Source organism: Xenopus laevis, chromosome 1L (assembly GCF_017654675.1).
Source record: "Xenopus laevis strain J_2021 chromosome 1L, Xenopus_laevis_v10.1, whole genome shotgun sequence".
Taxonomy (NCBI): Eukaryota; Metazoa; Chordata; class Amphibia; order Anura; family Pipidae; genus Xenopus; species Xenopus laevis.
The window spans coordinates 70,141,091-70,162,657 of record NC_054371.1 but is presented as its reverse complement, the minus strand read 5'-3'; the positions used below and the strand labels follow the sequence as shown (position 1 = coordinate 70,162,657).

General features: G+C 39.0%; 2 protein-coding genes across 12 annotated transcripts in view; one reads left to right on the top strand and one right to left on the bottom strand.

The window, feature by feature from the left end:
• The window catches only part of kiaa1109.L (KIAA1109 L homeolog), a 163,269-nt gene extending 154,491 nt beyond the window's left edge, over positions 1 to 8,778 (top strand). For all 11 annotated transcript variants that reach the window (XM_041580744.1, XM_041580740.1, XM_041580751.1 and 8 more), the window contains 7 exons: positions 476 to 693; positions 2,233 to 2,484; positions 2,934 to 3,137; positions 3,394 to 3,588; positions 4,524 to 4,655; positions 5,530 to 5,695; positions 7,790 to 8,778. In XM_041580744.1, coding sequence (XP_041436678.1) covers positions 476 to 693; positions 2,233 to 2,484; positions 2,934 to 3,137; positions 3,394 to 3,588; positions 4,524 to 4,655; positions 5,530 to 5,695; positions 7,790 to 8,006 — 1,384 coding nt within the window. In that variant the 3' untranslated portion in view covers positions 8,007 to 8,778. The remainder of the gene's footprint in view (positions 1 to 475; positions 694 to 2,232; positions 2,485 to 2,933; positions 3,138 to 3,393; positions 3,589 to 4,523; positions 4,656 to 5,529; positions 5,696 to 7,789) is intronic.
• A 5,057-nt stretch (positions 8,779 to 13,835) lies between these two features.
• LOC108710144 (protein kinase C theta type-like) lies at positions 13,836 to 21,470 on the bottom strand. Its single transcript, XM_041583966.1, has 9 exons — positions 20,900 to 21,470; positions 20,121 to 20,230; positions 18,464 to 18,631; positions 17,531 to 17,622; positions 16,932 to 16,994; positions 16,237 to 16,375; positions 15,411 to 15,596; positions 14,444 to 14,572; positions 13,836 to 13,928 (listed from the first exon to the last, which is right to left on the bottom strand). The coding sequence occupies exons 1-9, from the start codon at positions 21,075 to 21,077 to the stop codon at positions 13,836 to 13,838; spliced, it is 1,158 nt and encodes a 385-aa protein (XP_041439900.1). The 5' UTR covers positions 21,078 to 21,470.
• Positions 21,471 to 21,567: the final 97 nt, after the last annotated feature.

Below are 21,567 nucleotides of genomic sequence, written 5' to 3'. Positions count from 1 at the left end.
TTAAAAGCAAACCTCTTATTGGTTACTATGGATTACTGCACATAGGTAAATGTATGGCCTTTATTATAAATGGGGCATAGTGTTCTAGAACTTTGAAAGTGAAGATAAACTGTGGGTGTGCTTATTTACACATCTACTATACCCCATCAGAAGTTTAATAGACTCTTTCCAATTGGCAAGGCAGTGTGCAAAGTACATAAGAGCACATTGTAAATGGCCCTTTATGTTTTCAGATGGTCTGCCACAACAGCTCCCCTTCCTCCCTGCCATAGATGCCCAGTAATTCAAATATTGCCTACCAAATCTGAGGATGTATGGCCACTCTAGGACTGGATAAAGAATATTTATATGCATAGAGAAACATTTATTTGGAGAAAGCATTTATTCACGTACAAAAATTATCTTTTTATTTCTGCACTACTCACCATCCACTTTTTCTAATTTTTACAAATTTATGTCAATGTGTTTTCTTTAGTGTTATATTTATTCATGGAGACCTGCAGTGGGACATTTTCCAGGTTATGATCTCCCGCTCAACTACACCTGATCTCATAAAAATAGGCATGAAACTACAAGAGTTTTTCACCCAGCAGTTTGATACAAGCAAGCGTGCATTGTCTACTTGGGGGCCAGTCCCATATCTGCCACCAAAGTCAGCTGCCACAAATGTGGAGAAGAAGGAAAGTGAACAACGTAAGAGCTTCCCATTCAAAAGATCTACACATCTGAAAAAATATTAAATATTTACTAAAATATAGGACTAGGCATATCATTGGCCTATAAAATACCATTTAAATATAACATCTTCATACAGACCCTGTGCAGGCGGACACACACTCTAAAGTGCTTGTCTGCAGTAACCTGTTTTATGATGCAATTTATAAAGTATAATGGTACAATATTTTCCCTTTGCTTTAGAATCTTCCCTGAACTGTAGCAGCAGGATTATATCCCCCATCTTGAAAATCATACTGCTGTATGTACAAGTGAGGAAAGGTGTTGGCAAAAATGTACAAACTAATCACTAACACTAAGGGGGTTATTTATCAAAGGTCGAGTTTCAGAAGTTTGATGAAAAAAAATAGAATCATTTGAATTAATCGAGTTTTCCGCGAAAAAAATTTAATCCCTCAAATTAATCCCACTGAAAAAACCTGAACATCATGAAGGCGACGAACATTCAAATAGTCGACCACTGCTATTGACCTTTACATGACCTTGACAGCATTATTTTTGGATTCAAGCTATATCCAGGTTCGGGGTATAATAAATCTTGAAAAATTTAATTTTTTTTTGTTTGTTTTTTAAAGAAACCCCCCGAAAAATTTGTTGTTTTTTTTTGACAGAAAAATACCCTTGAAAATCAAATTTTTTGAGTAAAAATCAACTTGACATTTAATAAATAACCTTACTGTTAGTGAAGTAAACCAGTGATTTGCAAAGAAGTAATTTTCTGTGCCCAAGGCTAATGGCACAGCTATATGCTCCCTTCTGTCCCTTGTATTTGTGTGCACTGACAGACACAGTATCTGCCTGTCAGCCCACACACAGAGAGTATACTTAGCATTTCTGCACTGAAATCAGCCCTGTGTGTGTGTGTTAGCAGGCCTGTACTGTGCCTGTCAGTGCAAACAAATAGAGGAGCTTGAAGGCAGTGGACTGGGTTTTCTCCCTGCTTATTGGAGTGTAGATAAACACAGCGGTCACATGTCTTCCTTGGCTCTCTAGAATCAATACAATGAAACATTTTCTAATGCAAAATAGGACTGTTACTGACAAGAAACTGTTAGTTTTTGGTAGTGGGCAAGCAGATGTAACCTTTAAATGTAAATAAAATATTTTGAGGTTAACAACCCTTTAATTAACTAATGTCATACAAGGCGGCGTTAGGCCAGAAAATGCATACAAGACTTTTCTGACAAAATCGGATTCATTCTATCACTAAACGCATTGGATAACATTGGATATAATGGCGGTTTATCCACCAAATCCATTACCATCCAAAACTAAGATGTTTAGGACAATATTTAAAACACTGGTATGTTATGAAACATCTTTTTTTAATGTAGTCCGTAAAGAATCAAGACATCTAGGTAGGAGCCAGGGAAAACAAATGAAGAGGGACCTTTATATTTAGTTTTAGGCAGATACAGTTCACTTTTAAAAAAATATGTACCTTGGTATTCCATGAAGTGTAAACTAACTTTGCTGTTGCCGACCCTTCTGTTGCAGTCCTAGATGCAGCGCATCATCGTCATTGGCCTGGAGTACTCAAGATAATATCAGGATGCCACATATCACTTTTTCAGAACCCTTTGCCTGAGGACACTGTTCAGTTAGGTGGTTCCATGAGCCTTCATGGGAATCACATGACATTAGCATGCTTTCACGGTCCCAATTTCCGCTCTAAATCCTGGGCCTTGTTTCATCTGGAAGAGCCAAACATTGCTTTTTGGACAGAAGCTCAAAAAATATGGGAAGACGGTAATATATCATAATAACTTCATTATCTCACTCTGAATGGCTGTGTTGACATGCATTTAGCCTATTACATTTGCTAAGGCTAAGCATGTGTATTTTAGGCATGAACAGAATGCTAGCTTAATTTCAGTACATTGTCCTCATGACTCCGTTAGTTAGTAGAAACAAATGCATTTTATCATTTTTATCTTAATAATGGTACCTCTTGAAACCTGTTAAACTGATGGCCAGTCTGGCAGCCTGTTCTAGTAACAGAGATAGGTTCATCATTGGTTGTGATAATATAAATAAGATTTCATGAATGTAATGCTAGTATCAATGTTTTTCTTTCTAGCTAAACACCACCATATCAGTATTTTCCCAGAGGCACTCCTTCATAATATTTTTCTGGTTTTGTATATAATAAGTCTACTTTCTGTGAGAAATGAATCATTTCTTTTTCTTTATGGCAGGTTCAAGTGAGCACTCCACATACATTGTACAGACTCTTGATTTTCACTTGGGTCACAATACTATGGTTACTAAACCCTGCGGCGCTCTGGAAAGCCCAATGGCAACAATCACTAAAATAACAAGGAGGCGCCATGAAAACCCCCCACATGGAGTTGCAAGTGTGCAAGAGTGGTTCAACTATGTCACTGCTATGAGGAATGAAGGTTTGTAAAGTTTTGTTCTTTAACATTTGGCACCCCCAAGTGTGAAATGACTTTCCTTCTCCTTTAAGAATATGTAGAATATGAGATAATCGCTGTGCTGAATTGTAAAGATAGACAACACTACCTGAAACAATAACTACAGTAAAAATAATGTATCTTCTCCTGTTTATAACTCTTGCACACCTCATTGAATGCAGACCAATTGCTTACAAAATTAGAGTTGTTTCAGAATTTTTTTTTGTTTTGTTTTTTACAGAATTAAACTTACTTCGTAATGTTGATGCCAACCATGCAGAAAACAGCACAGCAGTAAAGAACTCGAGTTTGTTAAGTGGATTCAGGGGAGGCTCCAGTTACAACCATGAGACAGAAACAATCTTTGCTTTGCCACGGATGCAGCTAGACTTCAAATCTATACATGTCCAGGAGCCCCAAGAACCTGTCCTCCAAGGTGCCATTGATTTTTAGTGTTACTTTGGGAAATGGCTTTTGTTCTGTGCTGTATTTTATAATTATCAGATATGCTTGGGTTTTGTGGTTCTCTGGAGAAGGGGGACTTTCTGTAATTTGGAGTACCGTGCATTAAGGCAGTGATCCCCAACCAGTGGCTTGTAAACAACATGTTGCTCATCATTCCCTTGGAATAGGGGCTACCAAGTAGGCAACCACAGCACTTATTTGCACCACCCAGTAACATTTTTTTTGCTTGTGTCACTCACAACTCTTTTTATATCTGAATGGGGCTCACAGGTACAGTTGCCACCAGGCCCAGACTGGCAATCTGTGAGTGGGGCTGCTATAAGATGCCATCGAATTCAGTATGTAGTGGGCTGGTGGGGGCTGTTTGGGCCTCAGTGTACCTGAAATGCCAGGGCCTATTTTAATTCTCAGTCCGGACCTGGTTGCCACCTTTTCCTAAAAATTTTACCGGCTGGTGGTGGGAACAAAAGGAGATGGGCCGTGATGTAAAAGGGGTGGGCCACTATGTAAAAGGGGGTGGGGCCGTGTCACGGAGATCGACAGAAGGAGGACAAAAGTTAGTTTCCAGCGGATTGGGGCGGGTCAAGGGGTCTTGTTAAGGGTATTACAAATTTACCGGCAGCTACATTGCCGGTAAATTTTAATACTAGCCTTGGCAGGTGTTTTACCGGCTAGGCTGGTAAAATTCAGGCGGGTGGCAACCCTACTCACAGGTAAAAAAAAAGGTTGGAGACCTCAGCCTTAAGGTCATTAAAAAACATTTATAAAACAAAAATGTCATCACCATTTATTCCTACTTACTAACAGATAGAAAGCAAATCAGTCACAAACCAATTGCTACTTGTTTACACAATGGGAAATGGCATTTCCATATTTTATTCTTACATTGATTTTTTTTTACTATAGATGAAGGCAAACCAAAGGTGGAGTGCAGTGTGGTAACAGAGTTTACTGATCATATCTGTGTGACAATGGATGCAGAACTGATCATATTCCTACATGATATGGTGTCTGCTTACTTGAAGGAGAAAGAAAAAGGTACATATTCTGTGTTTCTGTGTGGTCCCTATTATCTTTAGCGTGCTCAAGCACATTTTCAGATGAGACTCTGAATAAAATTGCCCCTACCGCTGCTTTTGAATCAGTTTGAGAGATATTGGCCAGTTAAGAGATCAGAAAATGTTAACCCACTACAAGTGCCAAAAGTAAAAGTAACTGGTTTATGAATATACTGTAGCTTCAGCACAAAAATAGTCTATAGCAACCATTCAGCAATTCATTTTAAACAAATTCGTAGACAATAAATATCAAGATCGGAATGGAAGAAAGAACCCCAGCCAGTGTTTTACAGAGAAAAAAATAAATAAACTTTTTGTTCTTCAAAATTAGAATTATTTGCTTAAAGCAACAGTAACAGCAAAAAATAAAAGCATTTTAAAGTAATTGCCCTGCACTGGTAAAAGTTATGTATGTATGTTGTTTGCATTAGAAACGCTACTATAACTTATATAGGCAGCTGTGTAGCCATGGAGGCAGCCAATCAAACTGGAAAAGGAGAAAGGACACATATTTCTACAGTGTGCATGTGTTATCTGCTATGTAACCTAAACCTTGAATGGGGCTGCCCCATGGCTACACAACAGCTTCTTTATATAAACTATAGAAGCGATTATAAAGCAAAAACACCAATAGTACTAGTGCATGGGAAATGTAATTATATTTTAGTTACTTTGGTGTTACAGTTCCTTTAAATTGGACTTTATGAGAGACTACCTTCCTGTAATTCAGAGCTATCTGGATAATAGTTTCTGGATAAGGGATCCCAAAACTGCAATAGAATTGAAAACTAAAAATTGTGCTCTAACTGCAGTATTTCTTATAGTTCATATTTTTTTTTTTTTTTATCTTCCAGTTATATTTCCACCTCGAGTCTTTACAACTCGTCCAGGCCAGAAAAGCCCAGTCATACAGATCGATGAAAGCTCATCTGAGAAAGAGAGAGAAGAAAACACTAACTACACCTATGTGGACTGGAGAGAATTTATGTGCAATACTTGGCATCTTGAGCCCACCCTCAGGTATTTATTCATCATGTTTCACTTGCTTCAACAATTTTAGTTCTTTATCAAATGTGACCTGAGTAGCAATAATGTAAAATTTATAAGAGCATTATCCTGTGTATGTGTTTAATGGCAGCTGTTTTCTTATTGTTAACTTTCTTTCACTAATAGGTCAGTGTACCCCTCAAAAGTACAGGCATTCACTGTGCACCCTGAAGCCGAGCATAATCATCATAGAATCCAGCAAAAATAACCCATTGAGTTTCTGAACTGAAATCTGGTCAGCATGCATTGTATAGGGGCATATGTATCAAATAGTAATAATTGAGATCCCCACAGTTCACCAGAGGGCAATTTAACAGCTCTATACGCTGGGATAGGGTTTTTTTAGAACATATTTATCAAAGGGTGGTGACTTTAAAAGTCCTATGCAGATAGGGTTGCGGCATAGCTGGTAAAATACCAGCCAAGGCCGGGGGGCGGTATTACAAATTTACTGTCAATGTATTAGCCGATAAATTTGTAATCTCTATAGTTCCGCCCCTGGCATGCCTCAGATCCGCCCCTCTCCCCTACTCACCTAATCCAAGGGCGCAGACCTTCCTGGCGAAACTCCATCCCGAATCATTATAACTCCGCCCCGGAACGTCATAACTCTGCCTGGAAAGTCCTAATCCCGCCCCGGAACGTCATAACCCCGCCCCTGTACTGGCACAACCCCACCCTTACGTCACCAGCTGGTAGGGCCAGATCGAAAAGGTGGCAACCCTATATACAGATATGGGACCTGTTATCTAGAATGCTCAGGTCTTTCCATAATTTGGATCTTTATACCTTAAGTTACTAGGAAATTATTTAAACATTAAATAAACCCAATAAGCGGGGTTTGCCTCCTATAAGAATTAATTATTTTTTAATTCAGATCAGGTACAAGTTGTAGTTTTATTATTACAGAGAAAAAGGAAATCATTTTTAAAAATTTGGGAAATTTGCTATCCCTTCATTGGAACTCTCTGGATAATGGGTTTTTGGATAATGGATCCCATACCTGTACAAGTTAATATCTTTCCAATATAGTTCCTATGTTGTTTTTTTTTAATAACAACAGGGCTTGGCTCCACAGAATATGGAAATTGTTGAAACTAACAAAACTTATTAAAAATACGTTTTCTCCACAAAATACAAGAGATTTATTTTATTTATGAAATTTGCCCATTCAAATAAAATAACATCATATTGATGGGCAGCTTTTCCAGCAGGAATCAAACGAAATAAACAGAGCAAATGCAGTGATAGGAGAGTCAGAACATGGTGCATCACCATTGATGTCCAAACATGGCTCATGAAAGAAGCTTCACTGTGCCTCTACTACTCAGTTTGGTTTGCCTTGACCTTTTTGCTAACGCTGGAGTTTGAAAGCTCAATGGACAAATAAGAGTCACTGGTGTAGGGTTAATTGTGTGCAGCATTGACTAGTGGTTTCCCTGGTGATGTTTGTCTGACTGCAGCACAGCAGTAGGGGGCAGACTTGCTTACCAGAGGATCTCCTGTGGACCTGGGCCATAGTGGGCCCCATTCTATGACAATGCCCATCATCCCATCCTTATTTCCACCATGGGCCTATATAAAAGCCTATACAATACACTCTATATCTAATTCTGTGAGAGTGGGCCCAGGTTGTCCCTAGAAGACATACACCACCGCTGATGGCACCAGTAGTAGGTCAGCCCAACCTATACCCATGCCGACTGTCTTGTGATATTAAAGGAGAAGGAAAGGCTAAAATTAAGTAAGCTTTATCAGAATGGTCCTCTGTCAAAAGAAACTCCACATTTCTTTCCTTTTATTGTATACACATGGACTTCTGTATCAGACTTCCTGTTTTCAGCTTAAACCTCCAGGGCTAGGGCTTGAGCATGCTCAGTTTGCTCCTCTCTCCCTTTTCCCTCCTCCCCTCCCTACTGTAATCTGAGCCCAGAGCTATGAGTAAGAAGGGAGAGACTCAGGCAGGAAGTGATGTCACACCAAGCTAATATGGCAGTAAATTGCCTCTGTAGCTTTACTTCTCCTTTAAACGGTTTTGTACTTGTAAAATTATTTCTCAACTTTTAGGCTTATTTCATGGACTGGAAGGAAAATCGACCCAGTTGGAGTTGATTACATCCTACAAAAGCTGGGCTTCCACCATGCCAGAACCACTATTCCAAAATGGCTTCAGCGTGGAGTGATGGATCCTCTGGATAAGGTCCTTTCAGTCCTCATAAAGAAACTGGGCTCCGCCCTTCAAGATGAAAAAGAAAAGAAGGGGAAGGACAAAGAAGAGCACTGAACACAAAAGCAAGAAAGTGAACAAAATGTTAACCTACTGAACAAACACTTTTTTTAAAAAAAAAAAAATCTTTTGTATAACAAATCAATGTTTTTATTTGACATGAGCCCATTTGACTTTGGAACAAGTTTTTGATCTCTAGATCAACCAGTCTTGTGCATTGGATTCTCTGGATCCAAACTAATTCACCCAAAATGTGACAAATCTAACAACTTGTGATTTTCTTAATGCTACTAACCCCTTCATCCCTGGGAGCTCTTCTAGTTGTGTTACTTTTAATTGCTTTTCCACTTTATAGTGAACAAGTGAGTTTCCTCCAGTTTATCCAGAACCTGTTTCTCAGCTGCAGTGGTTGATGTAGGCCAAGTGTACAGCTTTCTTTTCTGTAAGTACCTGCATGTTGGTGACCCGCGTTCCTGGGCAAATGTTTCTTCTAGTTCACTGCTGCGCCCAGTAACACCGATATATCCTTCTCTGTAAACTGCCACCTGTACTGCAAACCCATAAATGAGAACCTCAGGGGTGAGAGGGGTCAGAATAATTCCGTTGTGAATAAAACTGTTTACTCTGGTGCATGCTGCCATTCCATTGGGGGAAGCACCGCATGTTTATGTATATTTTGGACTGAGAAATAGGATTGATACACTGTAAAATGTATAGGGCTATTGTTATTACCTTGTATTAAGTGCAATATGGTTTTATTTCTGTGATAACTGCAGAATATTAACTGTGAATTTATTTTATTTTGGCATAATACATTTTGTTGACAATATAAAGGGTATTTGTGTGGTTTGTTTTACCCCACTCAACTTTGGTAGGTGGTTATTTTGGCACTGAATCTGCACATAAGGTTGTATGGTCATTTTATAATCATATGAAGCTAGAACTTCTCAACTTACATCTGGCTAAGAACACGCTCAGACTTCTTATTCTAATTTCTGTGCAAACCTGTGGGTCAGTATGTAGTTCTCCTCCTGACAGGAGAAGCTTGGACAGCAATGTGCCTCACAAGTGACTTTCAACTTAAAATTTGTCGTATATTGGGATATTTAAGCAGGCAATTTATTTAAAAGGAATCTGCTCTCTGGTTGCTGGGTGACACTGACCCTAGCAACCAGATAGCATTTTGGATTTAGCTAAAGAGAGGCAGAATCTAACAACCAGGTCAAGTGCAAATACCCTTTGATTTTGATTTTCAATGCCTCCTACAATAAGCTATGATTAACTCTTACCATATTATCAGTACCTGGGGAAAATAAGCATTTGGGACTGTTATCCAGAAACCTGTTATCCAGAAAGCTCCAATTTACTCATCGACTCCATTTTATCCAAATAATCCAAGTAAAAGTGATTTCCTTTTTCTCTGTTATAATAAAACTGTAACTTGTACTTGATCCAAACTAAGATATGATGTATCCTTATTAGAAGCAAAACCAGCCTATTGGGTTATTTAATGTTTACATGATTTTCTAGTAGACTTAAGTTATGAAGATCCAAATTATGAAATGATCCGTTATCCGGAAATCCCCAGGTCCCAAGCTTTCTGGGTAACAGGTCCCATACCAGTATTTAAATTTTAATTGAGAAATCTCAGAGAGAAGCAATACTTGTAATGAAATGAACGAATGCATCTGTTCCCACGTGCTGCTCTAGAAATTCACAACATTTTACACTACTGCCTATTTGAGTCCGTGATGCACAAATAAAATGCCTCTGTATGTGCTAAATCTGTTTTTTAAAAGAGAAAATATTTTTATAGCTTTAACATCAAGACATCAGGCAAGTCATACTTCCATTTTCCCAGGATTGGGAGCAAAAAGCCTACGATCAATTCTTTCTAACATGATATGGTATAATGACCACAAAAACATTTCAAAACATTTTGGAAAAAAAAGGTATTTTATTTCAATTACAATCTGATCATCTAGATTTGTTAAAGTCTCTTGTCTTGATGGCCCTGCCGGCTGTGTCTCCTATTTGCTGCTGATACTGAAGGTCTTCCAAAATGTTCTCTGGCTGCTTCTCGGTGTCTTCTAATCCTTTCTTCTCTCGCTCCAAACGAAGAAACTGGTCCTCATCCTCTCCAGGTTGTACATTTGCATCCTGTAATAGTTTATAAATAAAAAATTACATTTAATTTTATTTAAACAAAACATATTTCTAAAACTTTTCCCCGTCATTTTTATGGAAACTTAAAATAGTTATTAATATGTAAGAAAATACACATCCTCATGTCAGACCATTTTTAAAGACCTTTTAAATGAGGTTAGTAATCACAGATCCTACACAGGCCACACTGTACATTCTACTCAAATACTCTGAACTGAAGCCACCTGCACCCATTGCAGCATCACTACTTGCACACAAATCATAAGAAGCCAATTTGAACAGCTACAATTAATTCAAAGCACCATAACAATACTCTATTTGTCAGGAGAATGTCAGGATAAGTCAGGGGGTCATGATCCATGTGGCCAGTGGGCTAACTCGACAAGTATCAGGGGTTGGCCTGTGTAGCTGTGTATGGCCACATTTCCCATAACAATAACTCTTATATTATATATATATATATATATATATATATATATATATATATATATATATATATATAGTCGTATTCCAAGAAATGACGCACTCCAGGACTCATGTCTTGAGAAAGGTCCAGACTGGACTGAAACGTTGACAAATAAACTTCACTTTGCTTGATCTCATTTTGAAGTCCTGGAGTGCGTCATTCTTCGGAACACGACTATCTACACTATATATGACCGCACCCAGGCAGTAAAACTCTGCTGGATTGGAGTGCACCACAACTTGAACTATATATAGAGATAGAGAGAATATATAAATACCTTGGACAGTTCTATCACAATTCTGTAGTAAGTTCCAACTCCACTGTGCACTTGTAATCCCTCGTGGGCAGCAACGCCGATAAAAAAAAATAATTATCAGTTTAGTTTAAAGTACAAACACCATAATGTATAAATAAATGTACATAAATCAAAAGTTATACTCACCAACTTCATCCATGTCGTGAGTTTCAGGAACACTCCAGATGACATCATCCGCTAAAACTTTGTGAAGGTCCCCTTCATATTCCCACAGTTATACTCACCAACTTCATCCATAAACTCCCCTTCCCTCTTCCCCAAGCCTCAGTCCCACTACCAGTACCAGTCCTCCTTGCCCCAATTTCCCAGCCCGTACCAACCTTCCCCCTTCTGGAACATTGTGCTAATAAATATAAAGTATAAATTAGTATATTAAAAGAAAAGTCAATGACTAGGCTATTTAAGGTAATATCAGTGTCTATTCAGATATAATGTCTATGGCTAGAGTGGTTTGAAGACAAGACTAAGCATTGGAATACCCAAAACTATTAGGCAGTAGCCAGTGTTAAAGCCAGATGTAATAGATGTTGATAGAGCTGTGGAAATAGATAGCTGTACAATATTAACAGCCTTAGTGCTGTGGTACAGTAGAGCAAGTGGTAAAACACTCACATCCACAGGAAACTAAAATAGATGGTGGTGCTGGTTGATGGAGTGGTTGCTAAGTTGATCATACCACAATATGATCGAGTGGCCATGTCCTTGGCCCACCCAAACCCTACCCTATGGCCAGTGGTATAAGGGGTAATTTTACAATTGCTTGCATAGAGGTTGTCTTAATTCCTAAGTGTGAGGAATTTCAGGTCCTTGACTCCCTTTCCTTACCTCCCCATATGATGTTACTTTAGGGGAAAGAGGGTCAAGAACTTATTCCATCCCATTAAGATGGTGTCTTGGGATTCTTATGCAAACCACTTAAAATTGCCCCTAATCCCATAGGCTTACCAAGGACATGGCCCCCGTCATAAGCGGAGACAACTGTTGTGGGTGGTTATGCCAGTGATGGTAGACCCAGTTGAAACAGGTACGGTCTGACAAAAGAGGCAGTGATGTTGTTAGATGGAACGAGTAGGACGACTTTTAGATGCAGATGGAGTAGGTGTTGGTAAGGCCAGATAGCACAGGCAGTGGTCCTATCAGTTGGAACAGGTGGCAGTATGGCATAGAGGAGCAGGCAGTGGTATGGCCATGTGAAAAGTTTGTGTAGCCATGAGGTAGATCTCCTTAGCCACTGCACAATAGATATTATATCAGTGTCTATTTAGATGTAATACTCATGGCTAAGACATTGGTTTGGAAAAGTACAATATGCAGTGGTATACCCAAAAGTATTGGATAGTAGCAACTGTTAAAACCAGCTGTAATAGATGATGATAGAGTTGTACAATATGAAAAGCACTTGTACTGTGGTATAGTAAAGTAAGTGGTAATGCACCCACAGAGAGCAGGAAACTAAATCAGGTGTTGAGGCTGCATGATGGAGTGGGTGGTAAGATGATCAGGTAAAGGCAGATCCCATACCAGCTAAATCAGAATGTGGCATGGCCAGATGAATTAGGAGGTAGCAAAGCAGATGGTGTGAAAAAGCTTTTTTATAATAAAACCAGCTTCAACTTGCAGTACCATAGCTGTCACCACCTGGCCCAATGTCTGCAACCTGATATATGCCTGCTTGCTCCATTTAACCCTATGTCTACCTACCTAGACATGCCACCACCTGCACCTAAAAACTTTGATCAATAAATAACCTGAAAATATAAATAAACCATTGCCTGAAAGCCGTTACTTTCCTGGACAATGGATTATTTATATTTATGCTGCTTGTGCGAACATTTTAAAACTGTGCACAGGACTTCATAACCCAATACTGATAAAGTGACCATGTCCTTGGCCCACCCATTCCCTACCCTATGGCCAATGGTATAAGGGGTAATTTTACAATAAAAGCTTGCATATATGTTTTCCTAATTTCAAGGCATTGACTCCGAACCTCTCCATATGCCGACAGGTTAGAGAAACGAGGTCAAGAACTTGATCCACTCCATTTAGATGGAGTCTTAGGATTCTTGCCAAATTGCTTAAAATTACCTCTGATCCCATAGGCTTAGGACAGTGGCCGACAGGGAGATTTGTCGCCCGCGATTAATTATGCACAATTGCGACAAATCTGCTGAAAATGTGTCTATTAGAAATAACTGAAATCGCTATTGGCAAAGCCAACATATTGCGAAGTCACTGAAAGTTTCCTCCAGGGTCAACTTCGGGATATGTTGGTTTTTCTGCCAGAGATCTAAGTTATCTCCAACAGAGACACATTTTCAGGAAATCGCAGACGACAAATTTCCCTGTCGGCCACTGCCCTTACCAAGGACATGGCCTCTCATCAGAGGTGGGGACAACTGCGCAAAGCTTTTAAATGTTAGCAGCCATAGTGCTTTTTTTTAATATAAACACCCAGTGTTGCTGCTGGTGGTGGTAAGGCCAGTGATGATAAAGCCAGGTGGACTAGGCAAAGTCTGGTGAAACAGGCAGTGATATTTCTAGATGTAATGGGTAGGATGGGGTTATAGATACAGGTGGAGTAGGTGTCAGTAAGGCCAGGTAGTGCAGGCAATGGTCCATTCAGTTGAAACAGATGGTGATATGGGCTATAAGAGTAGGCACACGTAAAACTATGTGAATTAGACAATGGTGGTCACACATAATAGAATGCATTTGCAGATTAGGTCTGAGTAGGTGTTGGTAGATTTGTGACAAGCTGGTGGACAACACAAATGGTGGTAAGGGCAGATGAAATGTATGAGCAGCTAGTTATACCAATGGATGACTTACAGGTGCCAAGTCAGCAGGTATAGGAATGAGTAGATACAAAGTTGGCATAGGATGTTAATAGCTAAGCCAAGACATCACAGACTTACTCACTCCTACCAGCTGGGATTCAGATATGTAAAGCATTGAGGATGGTGTCATCTGAATCAGTAGTGTTGTTGCATTGCAGGAATGGCAGGTTGACATCTGTATCAGGATGATTCTGAAACAAAAAGTACATTGTTAGTGTAATTGTTGCGTAAATTGTTAGTGTAAATGTTGCTATATGAACAGACTGCAGGCAGAAACTGCTTTGCATCAATATTTCCTAGGAAATCCCACACCTTTGGTTATCAGTTGATCACAAGGCTGTTAAATCCCAGGGAGAATGTGGTATATATCTATGAATATTAAGCATTAGCGTTTCTAGGGCTGCATGATCCATTCTCCAAATTATGAATTTGCAGAGATTATAAAAATGTTGAAAGAGTTATCATCCCTCTGGTAACATATTTGGTAACCTATATGGTCTTTGGGTACCTAACATGCACTGTTATATTCTAAGGGTGCATCAAGTTGTATTAATGTACCTTAATAGCTTGCTGCATACATTTGTATATCAGTCTCTGAGGCTACTTGTCTGATACAAACTGTTGGGTTTTAATATATATACTAGCGCTGAGGAAAAGCCAATAAAGTCTAATCAGAAAGAATTACATCCCATAATCCTTAACTCACATCTTCCAGTCGGATTGGTGGTGGAATCCTTTGACGCTCAACATCTTCCCAACTGATTTTCTTATAGAGGGGATGTTCCCTTATATTTCCATTCACTCCAAGACGTTTGTGTGGTCTTTTCTTCAGAAGCTAAGAAAGAGAAGAATAGTTGTTACACAGTTGTTTACATAGAATACAACTCAACTGTCCCGTGATTAGTTATAGTCAGAGTAGACGGTCTGTCACCCAAAATGCCCATTTTTAATTTTAAAATGTTGCTAGGTATGAGTTATAAGACGGGGGTATTATTTATCAAAATCTGAAAATTTCTGATAATTTTGCAGCGCTAGGCAGGTACCTGTTCAAAACTGTTCTGCCTACCCCTAGTCCTGCTGCTCTCATCTACCTCCTCTCTCCTCCCCTCTATCACTTTCCACTCCCCCCTACCTCTCCTGCCCTTCCCATTCGTAACTTCCCCTCGCACTTGTACATGGGAGGGGGTGGGGGAACCCGAACAGGTACTTTGCGCTATGGAAAAAAATGGTTGATTGCAGCCTTATTTTATACGTTGCACATTGCGTGGGGCATTGCAAATAAACTTGAAGGTGTATCTGCCAACTTATTTACATTAATATGTATTTTGTGGCATGTGTTACAGGGGTCGCAAATTAACTGCTCAATCAAAAAACATGTGCTACATGTACAATAATGGGCACACACCACTGACCGGAATCTTTCGGGTTGTCACTGGCCATTGAGAGCATGAAACATAACAAAACATGGTCTATGTCCATTGTTTTTAAATAATGGAGGCTTTTAACTTTTTCTATCATTTATTGACTGTACATAGTACCAGCAAGTTCCACCTGAAGATATGTAACTGTCCAAGTTGCTATTGTGGTACACCAATGGTGAGTGACCCCTGAGAGTTGTGCAAACAGAAAATCCTTGCAGTTGTGTGGCCAATAGATTAACTGCCCAAACCCACCTTCTGCAGGAGATCTTGCAATGTTTCACTCATCCAGTCAGGAAACACCGGCTTCTCAGTGAGCATGGAACTTCTCACATCATCTTGATAGCTGTCAAAGGGGGATCTTCCAGTGGCCATTTCACTGAGTATTATCCCAAATGACCACCAGTCTATTGCTGCGTTGTATTTCTTGTTCGCTAGCATCTGAAAAATAAAGAAAAAATGTTATCAAATCGCAAAATTAATTCAAATCTATAACATCTTTATCCATTGCACTCAAATGAAACCTTTCTACAGCAGTCACTAGCTAATTCACTTCTTATACATCATTCAAGAAGATACTAGTGATAGATAAAGGAGAAAAAATAAAAATAATGTATAATAAAACAATTTTCAAAGCAAATACATAGTAAGGGTTGGCAGCCTACACGACGGCCTGAGATTAGTGTAAGGGACAATGGTCGCAGGGAGAGGTTTAGTAAGGACTGAGGAAGCAGGTACTAAGGAACAGATAAAGGGCAAGACTTGGAACAGTCAATAAAGATAGTCCAAGAAGATAGAAGTCCAAAGCAAAGTAACAAAAGGGTTAAGCAGAGATCAAGGTCAGGGCAGGCAGGGTTCAGGTTATAAGGTCAGGAGGAGGTTTCAGTCAAACATCAGGACACTAGTAGCAACAATGGAACAAGATAACTTTTTATAACATTTTTTCCAGTTTTGAATTGCTGCAGTTGAGGAGCCCTGCATGATTTTGGGCACACCTGGTCCTCATCAGTCCCTCTGGACAACTTTGGGAGGGGAGTGTGGGTGAGTCTAGAAGTTTTAAACAAATTCAACAGTTTCCTACCTCTGGGGCCATGTACCAGTTTGTTCCTGTTTTCCCACCGATGGTTTTGTGGTCAAATACTCCTTCAGCTGCAACTCCAAAATCAGCGATCTTCATGTGTCCTTCACAGGTAAGCAGGATGTTTTCAGGCTTCAGGTCACTGCAAGAGAGAGAGAATTAATTTATTTTGTGGCTTCTCGTAAATGATAAACTACAGCCCTTCTATCATAGTGTCACATCCTCTTGAGCCCCATAAGTAACTGCTTAGTCACCATCTCATGCATTCACAATTATTATTCTTCCATAGTTTTTAGTGTGTTTCCAGTCTATAATTCCTTGCCTTATACCCACTAATTCTTCTTCTTCTCCTACCCTAATTGCTCAGTACCCCTTCCCTTACATTACATACCCACTCTCATTGTGCCTTTTTTCTTCCCAAAAACCCTTTCCTCTAAACTCAGCATCTTCCACCCCCTTAATTCACCATATGAAGTGAGAATCATTGGCAATCTGCATGTATTGAACTCCTTGGTAGAGGTACCAGTAATCTGGGGGCTCACCTACAAATGTAATTTGACCCTCCCTATTGTCCTTTCAATAAATGGGAGTTTTTTTCTACCAGAAAAATGCCAAAATATTAAATCTGCATCATTACCTTCAATATTAACTGAACAATATAAAATATGCAGACACAAGAAACCCAAGTGTATACTTACCGATGGATGATGCCAAGAGAATGGAGATACTGAAGGCCACAAATCAGTTCTGCTGAGTAAAAGCTTTAAAAAAACAAAAACAAATGCATATTAATACTCATATTATCTCCTTACTATAAAATGCTAATTTTACACTACATCTAATTAGAAAGAAAATGTGCCTATGTGCCTCTCCCAGCCTGCCCCTCATGATCACAGCACTGTCAATCTAGTAAACACCTGATCCTGTGGTGCAAATGGCAGACTAGAGTGCAAACATGAGAAAAACATGCACCTGTTTCTTTGCACTTTCCACCCTGCTCTGCATTGTAAACAAGGCCCAGTGTCTGATAAATGTTTTATACCCCACTGTGTCTTAACTATACATTCCTTAAGTCCACTGAATTCTCTTGCATGTGTCACTTATACAACATTGTATGCCCTTTAGTTTTCAGTTTTGACAGTGTTACCTCAGCTACAATTCTGGATATGGTGCATCCCCATGAGGCTTACATGTTGTATTCCTAACTCTGTTTATCTGATGCCTTTTCACTCTCACATTGTTATATATCTGTAGCATCAATTCCTTTTGATGCTGTCACTAGTACATAGTTACTTACATGATGTGTCTTTTTTTCAGATGATGTTTGATGGACAGAAGATTCCTGAGGCTGCCTCCCCCTGCATACTCCATGACGAGGAAGGCGTATTGCTGAGTGAAGAGATAAAAGGGAAGAGAGTGAAACACAGGAACTAGAAGCACAAAAACAAAACTAAGTGTAATGCAGATATGTTCCAATGCAGAAGAGCAATTATTTACTAATTAGGAAATATGCTTAGTTAGGCTTAGAGTGAACATATGGAAAAAGGAAAAATACCCTCACCCTGGCCGTCCGAATGAATTTGAATCCCAGGTGCTCGGTGGAAGAGGAATTGGCAGCCTCAAATTCAGTGTAAAAGAAAGGAACACCAGCACATCATGGGTAATGCTATCAGGAAAACCCTTGCTCGTTTATTGCGGATGCAACGTTTCAGGGCGTAACCTCTTTGTGAAGCATTTGACAAAGGGGTTACGCCCCGAAACGTTGCATCCGCAATAAACGAACAAGGGTTTTCCTGCTAGCATTACCCATGATGTGCCGGTGTTCTTTTCTTTTATAGTGAACATAGTCAGGTGTGAATGTAGAGTGAATATAATAACAGGTGCTAGAGTAAATGGATATAAAGTTGCAGCAAACTAATGGGCCTCTTATATGGCTTGCGTTGCCCATATAATCTAATGATATTTATATCCACCTTGTCTTAACTAAAATCGCTGTTTTGACATAAAGCTGCAGTTCCAAATGCTTCTCTAATTACACTAAGCTGTTGAAAACTTTCCCATGTACAGCAGCCAGATTCCGATGAATCCCTAGAGCATTAAAACTGTAACAATATGGTGTAGGGTAGGCTGAAACGAGATATGAATGGAAACATTTAGGAACTGCGTTAGAGAGCTTTTGGGATAGGCAACTAGTGAAGCAAACTGTATGGTAGCATTGGAAGTAACATACGTTGGTTTGGAAGGCTGCAAAACCACGGCACAGGAATGGACTGCCGGAAGTAACCTTCAGGATTCTGGCCTCCTTCTTGATCATATCCTTCTGATCTTCTCTGGGTGTCTTCCTGATCACTTTTACAGCCACTCGTTCTTTCTTCATTGGTAATGAAGCCAAAAACACCTAAAAATACAAAATAATAAAAATACAAGATTAATTAATTAAAGGTAATCCTGCTATAACCCCAGCACTTCATGGACAGATATAAATACTTTTATAGTCAATTTAAGGCTCTGAATCTATAAATCATATGAGATTTTATTTCAGCAACCAATTTTGGGAGTTTTAACCTTGAAAGCAAGCAAGTTCCAAGTAACAGTAGACCCTGTATTAAATTTATAATGAAGCAATAGAATTCTCAATGAATCAGATGAAAGTGAAGGACTGGCCAGACCAGGGATGGTTTTGATGTAGTTGGCCAACTTAAAGGGGTTGTTCACCTTTAAATCAACTTTATGGGGCAGATTTATCAAGGTTCGAAGTGAATTCGAGGGAATTTTCGAAGTAAAAAAATTCGAAATTCAAAGTAATTTTTTGGGTACTTCGACCATCGAATAGGATACTACGAATTCAACTTCGATTTGAAGTAAAATAGTTTGAATATTCAACCATTCGATAATCTAAGTACTGTCTCTTTAAAAAAAACGTCAATACTTTGCCAAATTAAATCTGCCGAAGTGCTATGTTAGCCTATGGGGACCTTCTAGACCAGCTTTCTAAGTTTTTTGAAGTCGAAGAAAAATCGTTCGACCGATCACTGAAATCCTTCTAATCGTTCGATACAAAGGATTTAACCGTTCGATTGAACGATTTTACATTGACTGCAAATGGCCAAATTCAATGTAAAAAAACTTCGACTTCGATATTCGAAGTCAAAGTATTCCAATAGGATGGTCGATTTTCGAAGTATTTTCCACTTCGAAATTCAACCCTTGATAAATCTGCCCATAAGTATGATGTAGTGAATGATATTCTGAGACCATTTGTAATTGGTTTCCATGTTTTATTTTTTGTGGTTATTTAGCTTTTTATTCAGTAGCTCTCTCCAGTTTGCAATTTCAGCAATATAGTTGATAGGGTCCAAATTACCCTAGCAACCATGCAGAGTATGCCAATAAAGACAAATGCGCTTGTACAAAAATAGGCAGGTTTTAAATAGGAGACTGAAATTAGATGGGGTGAGTGACCCCCATTTGAAAGCTGCAAACAGTTAAAAAAAAGGCAAATAATTAAAAAAAACTAAAAAAATAATTTATTAAGGCCACATGAAAAGTTGCTTAGGTTTAGCCATTCTATAACATATAAAAATGTAACTTAAAGGTTAACCACTGCTATAGATATATTGCAATATATGGACAAAATGTCTTAGTTGTCCTTAATATATTTATAATGGGTTGAGTGCAGAGGACCTCTTGTATTTGTCTGTATGAATTTTGTGGTCACAGCATCATTGCACCCCTACTTGATGGTTTAAAAATGTGTTTTTCTCTTCCTGTTTGGAGGAGAACAGAGAGCAGATTATATAATAAGGATAAGGAGTAACACGCTGGCCTGATGAGCTTTCCACAATCCCAAATTCCATCTCATACTTTCTAGGGAGCACATAACTTACTTTGCCAAATGAGCCTCGGCCGAGACCCCAGTGGAACTCATAGTTGTTTAGTATGTGTTCCGGCAAGCGTTCAGCTTCAATACTCTGTCCCTTCTGGCTGCTTCTTTCTTCTGAAAAAAATAAATAAATAAATCTTGTTAGTAGTCCATTCCCCAAATAATCCCCAGTATCACAAGCAACTGTGATGTTCCATTCTATGGATGGATTACATGCCCAGTTTTTCTACACTATACAGTTTAACTGTCACTGTGTTGCCAGACTAATGGTACCTGATACTTTTCTGGATACAGCACAGACTATTGGGTTGAACCAGCATATGAACCATTATAACACAGCATCCATTTAATGAAATCTTGTTAATAGGCCATTCCACAAATAAACACCAGTCCCACAAGTAATTCATTTCTATAGTTGGATTACATGCCCAGTTTTTCTACACTCTTATTTATACAGTTTAACTGTCACTGTGTTGCCAGACTAATGGTACCTGATACTTCTCTGGATACAGCACTGACTATTGGGTTGAACCAGCACATGAACCATTATAACACAGCATCCATTTAAGTCACAACACCTGTTGCATTGAAACTTTGAATTTTTGTGATATTTCCACAAGAATATCTGGCCTTTAGCCTGTATTGTAAACAGGGCTCTTGTCATATTTGGAAACCCTATGCAAATCAACTTATAGATAATTGAGCCCCAATAGTCTTGTGTTATCAAATATTAATAGTTAAATCTTAAATGTCATTCCATTTATTTAGAAACAGTTTCCTTACCTTCTACAGTGGTACTGTCATCACTGCTCCTTGATCTCTTTCTGCTGCTTTCTGTATTCACATGATGGTCATTGGCAGCAATACTGATGTTATCCTCAAGTTTGATCTTCTTCGTCACCATTTCTTCATCTGTAGTCTTCTCTTCTTCTCTTCGTCTTTTCTTGGATACAGACACCATGCTTGCAGTAGAGAATATGCTTAAAAGCACTTTCCTCTACGCAGCAAGGGGTATTCAAAGAAAGCACAAGAAATCTCTCTGAAAGGCAAAATCTCTCTAAAATCGCACTAAAATCACTAAAATCGCAAGAGCAACAAAAAGCACTGAGTCTCTCATAAGAAGCTCAACCGCTCTGAGTTGACCAGTAGTGGTAGCACCCAACTGTTACTTTGCCATTCACAAGATGGCAGCTTTCTGTGTGTATACAAGGCGGCCATGACACCACAGCAGCCCACACCAATATCAGTAGTAGAAATAAAGCATATGATAGTAAATATGGTTTGAATGTCAGGAGCCAAAAGTAATAATAAATCCATCCACATATTGTACAACTTCGCTATGCCAGATATGCAAAATTGCTTTATTTCCAATGCGCTGTATTCTGCAACATAGAGATCTATAAGATAACAAGAGTGCATAGATACAACAGAGAGAGATCTACAAAATAACA